Source organism: Camelina sativa, chromosome 14 (assembly GCF_000633955.1).
Source record: "Camelina sativa cultivar DH55 chromosome 14, Cs, whole genome shotgun sequence".
NCBI classification, from domain to species: domain Eukaryota; kingdom Viridiplantae; phylum Streptophyta; class Magnoliopsida; order Brassicales; family Brassicaceae; genus Camelina; species Camelina sativa.
This window is the reverse complement of record NC_025698.1, coordinates 17,281,481-17,283,977: the sequence shown is the minus strand read 5'-3', so window position 1 is coordinate 17,283,977 and position 2,497 is coordinate 17,281,481. Positions and strand designations below refer to the sequence as shown.

The 2,497-nt window shown below is 44.6% G+C and overlaps 2 protein-coding genes across 2 annotated transcripts in view; both read left to right on the top strand.

Annotated features, from left to right (window-relative positions):
* Positions 1 to 1,040, top strand: part of LOC104741783 (probable ribosomal protein S11, mitochondrial) — a 2,241-nt gene extending 1,201 nt beyond the window's left edge. The window contains exon 2 of the mRNA XM_010462700.2: positions 29 to 1,040. Within this exon, the coding sequence (XP_010461002.1) occupies positions 29 to 855 (827 nt within the window). The 3' untranslated portion in view covers positions 856 to 1,040. The remainder of the gene's footprint in view (positions 1 to 28) is intronic.
* LOC109128691 (RNA-directed DNA polymerase homolog) lies at positions 1,263 to 1,775 on the top strand. The gene is made up of 2 exons (XM_019235532.1): positions 1,263 to 1,352; positions 1,410 to 1,775. The coding sequence occupies exons 1-2, from the start codon at positions 1,263 to 1,265 to the stop codon at positions 1,773 to 1,775; spliced, it is 456 nt and encodes a 151-aa protein (XP_019091077.1).

Below are 2,497 nucleotides of genomic sequence, written 5' to 3'. Positions count from 1 at the left end.
ATTTGTCTCCCATGAATTCTTTGCACAGGGGGAAGATTCAGAGAGCAAGGGCCAGTTCCGGGAGACTCTGAAAATAACAACTCAGGCGTACCAAACACGGGAAGATTTGGTTCCCCTTCGGATCCTAACCCTTCGCCTATGAGAACTTTCGGTGATTTGAAAGCTGGCATGTTAAACAGGGGAGGAAACGGTTTCTCTGCTCCTAATGCTCCTCCTACTTTCAAAAATCCACTGAGAACAAGGTTACCAAACACCTTACCAGATCAGTTCAGTCAGACGAATCCAGGTTTGTCAAACACGGGAGGAAGCAGATTCTCAGCTCCTAGCTACGAGAATTTCATTCAATCTTCGCTTCTCAAGGAGAATTCTCCAGGCGAAGAGAAGTCAAGTGACATGGAATTTATCAGAGAAGTAATAACAGAAGATGAAGGACGGAGAACCTCAGTGCTATTCTCTCATTTCCATCGCCCAAACCTTGAAACGAATGCTGACATCATACACATCAAGATGCTGCGGAACAACACTTTTGTTACGGTAACAGATTCCAAAGGAAACATCAAACTGAAAGCAACGTCTGGTAGTTTGCCTGATCTTAAAGGTGGAAGGAAGATGACGAATTACACAGCTGATGCGACTGCTGAAAACATTGGGAGAAGAGCTAAGGCTATGGGACTGAAGAATGTGGTGGTTAAGGTCAATGGATTTACGCATTTTGGGAAGAAGAAGAAAGCCATTATTGCGTTTAGAGATGGATTCACCAACTCTAGGTCTGATATGAATCCGATAGTGTACATCGAGGACACCACTAGGAAAGCTCATAATGGTTGCAGGTTACCAAGGAAACGTCGGGTGTGAAAAGTAAACGTGTGGCATGTCGTCTCTTTGTTATATTCTATGGTCTCTGTTGAAACCATTTTGTTTTGCAAATTTGTCTCTTTTGTTGGTTGTGTTTCTCGTCTAAGATCCGAAGAAAATCGGGTATGAACCAATGGGATTTGATTAATAAACCTGAACTTGGTTCTATATTCACTTCCACGTTATCTGAGATTTTTGAACCAAAGGGATTTGATAAATAAACCTTCACAATAGAGGAAGTAGGCACGGATGTGGTACTACAAGACATATTGGTGGTACAAGAGTTTGAGTGTGTATTGGGACCACTGACCAGATTACCACCGGCACGATCAGATCCGTTCACCATCGAATTGGAACCAGGTACTGCCTTGATATCTAAGGCCCCATACCGAATAGCACCAGCAGAGATGGCTGAACTAAAGAAACAGTTGAGTGAGTTGATGGAGAAGGGATTTGTGGGACCCAGCAGTTCTCCATGGGGTGCGACGTTTCTCTTTGTGAAGAAGAAGGATGGAACCTTTTGACTTTGCATCGACTACCAAGGATTGAATAAGGTAACGGTGAAAAATAGGTACCCATTGCCAAGGATCGATGAGTTGTTGGACCAACTCCGGGGAGCGACATACTTATCAAAGATTGATTTGGCTTCAGGCTATCACCAGATTCCTATTGAGGAATCAGACATTCGAAAGACGCCCTTTCGGACAAGGTACGACCACTACGAATTTGTGGTCATGCCTTTCGGGTTAACTAACGCCCCTGCAGCTTTCATGAAGCTCATGAACAATGTGTTCCGTGAGTATCTGGATGAATTCGTGATTGTCTTTATAGACAACATCTTGGTTTACTCGAAGAGTAAGGAGGAGCCTGGTACACATTTGAGAAAGGTGTTGGGACGATTGAAGGAGCAGAGGTGTTAGCAAGTGCAACTTTTGGAAAAGAGAGATTGGATTCTTAGGCCATATGGTATCGGACAAAGGAGTTTCAGTCGACCAAGAAAAGATTCGGTCCATAGCAAAATGGCCAAGACCGAGAAACGCCTTAGAAATAAGAAGTTTCCTAGGGCTGGCCGGGTACTACCAATGATTCGTGAAAGGATTCGCAAACATGGCTCAACCGCTGACCAGACTGACGGGGAAAGACAAACCGTACGTATGGTCGGCCGAGTGCGAGCAGAGTTTCTCGAAGCTAAAGGACATGCTTACGAGTACTCCAGTTCTAGCGTTACCGGAACCGGATGAACCGTATGTGGTGTACACTGACGGGTCTAGTCGGGGACTAGGATGCGTACTGATGCAGAATTGTAGATTGATTGCTTATGCCTCTTGACAATTAAGGAAGCATGAAGCAAACTACCCAACCCACGACTTGGAAATGGCAGCTGTGGTGTTTGCGCTAAAAATTTGGAGATCGTACTTGTACGGTGGGAAAGTGCATATATACACGTACCACAAGAGTTTAAAGTATATCTTTACGCAACCGGAATTGAACCTACGACAGCGGAAATGGATGGAGCTAGTCGCGGACTACGACCTTGAGATCAATTACCATCCGGGTAAAGCAAATTTAGTAGCAAACACCTTAAGTCGGAAAAAGGCTAGCCACAAGTGTTGAGAAGGACATGGAAAGTTTGGTAGGGATG

Excerpts from the sequence above, each read along its gene's own strand:
- LOC109128691 (XM_019235532.1), top strand. The coding sequence starts at position 1,263 with ATGGCTGAACTAAAGAAACAGTTGAGTGAGTTGATGGAGAAGGGATTT. Across the intron at positions 1,353-1,409 it reads GGGGTGCGACGTTTCTCTTT|GTAACGGTGAAAAATAGGTA; the intron begins GTGAAGAAGAAG and ends GGATTGAATAAG.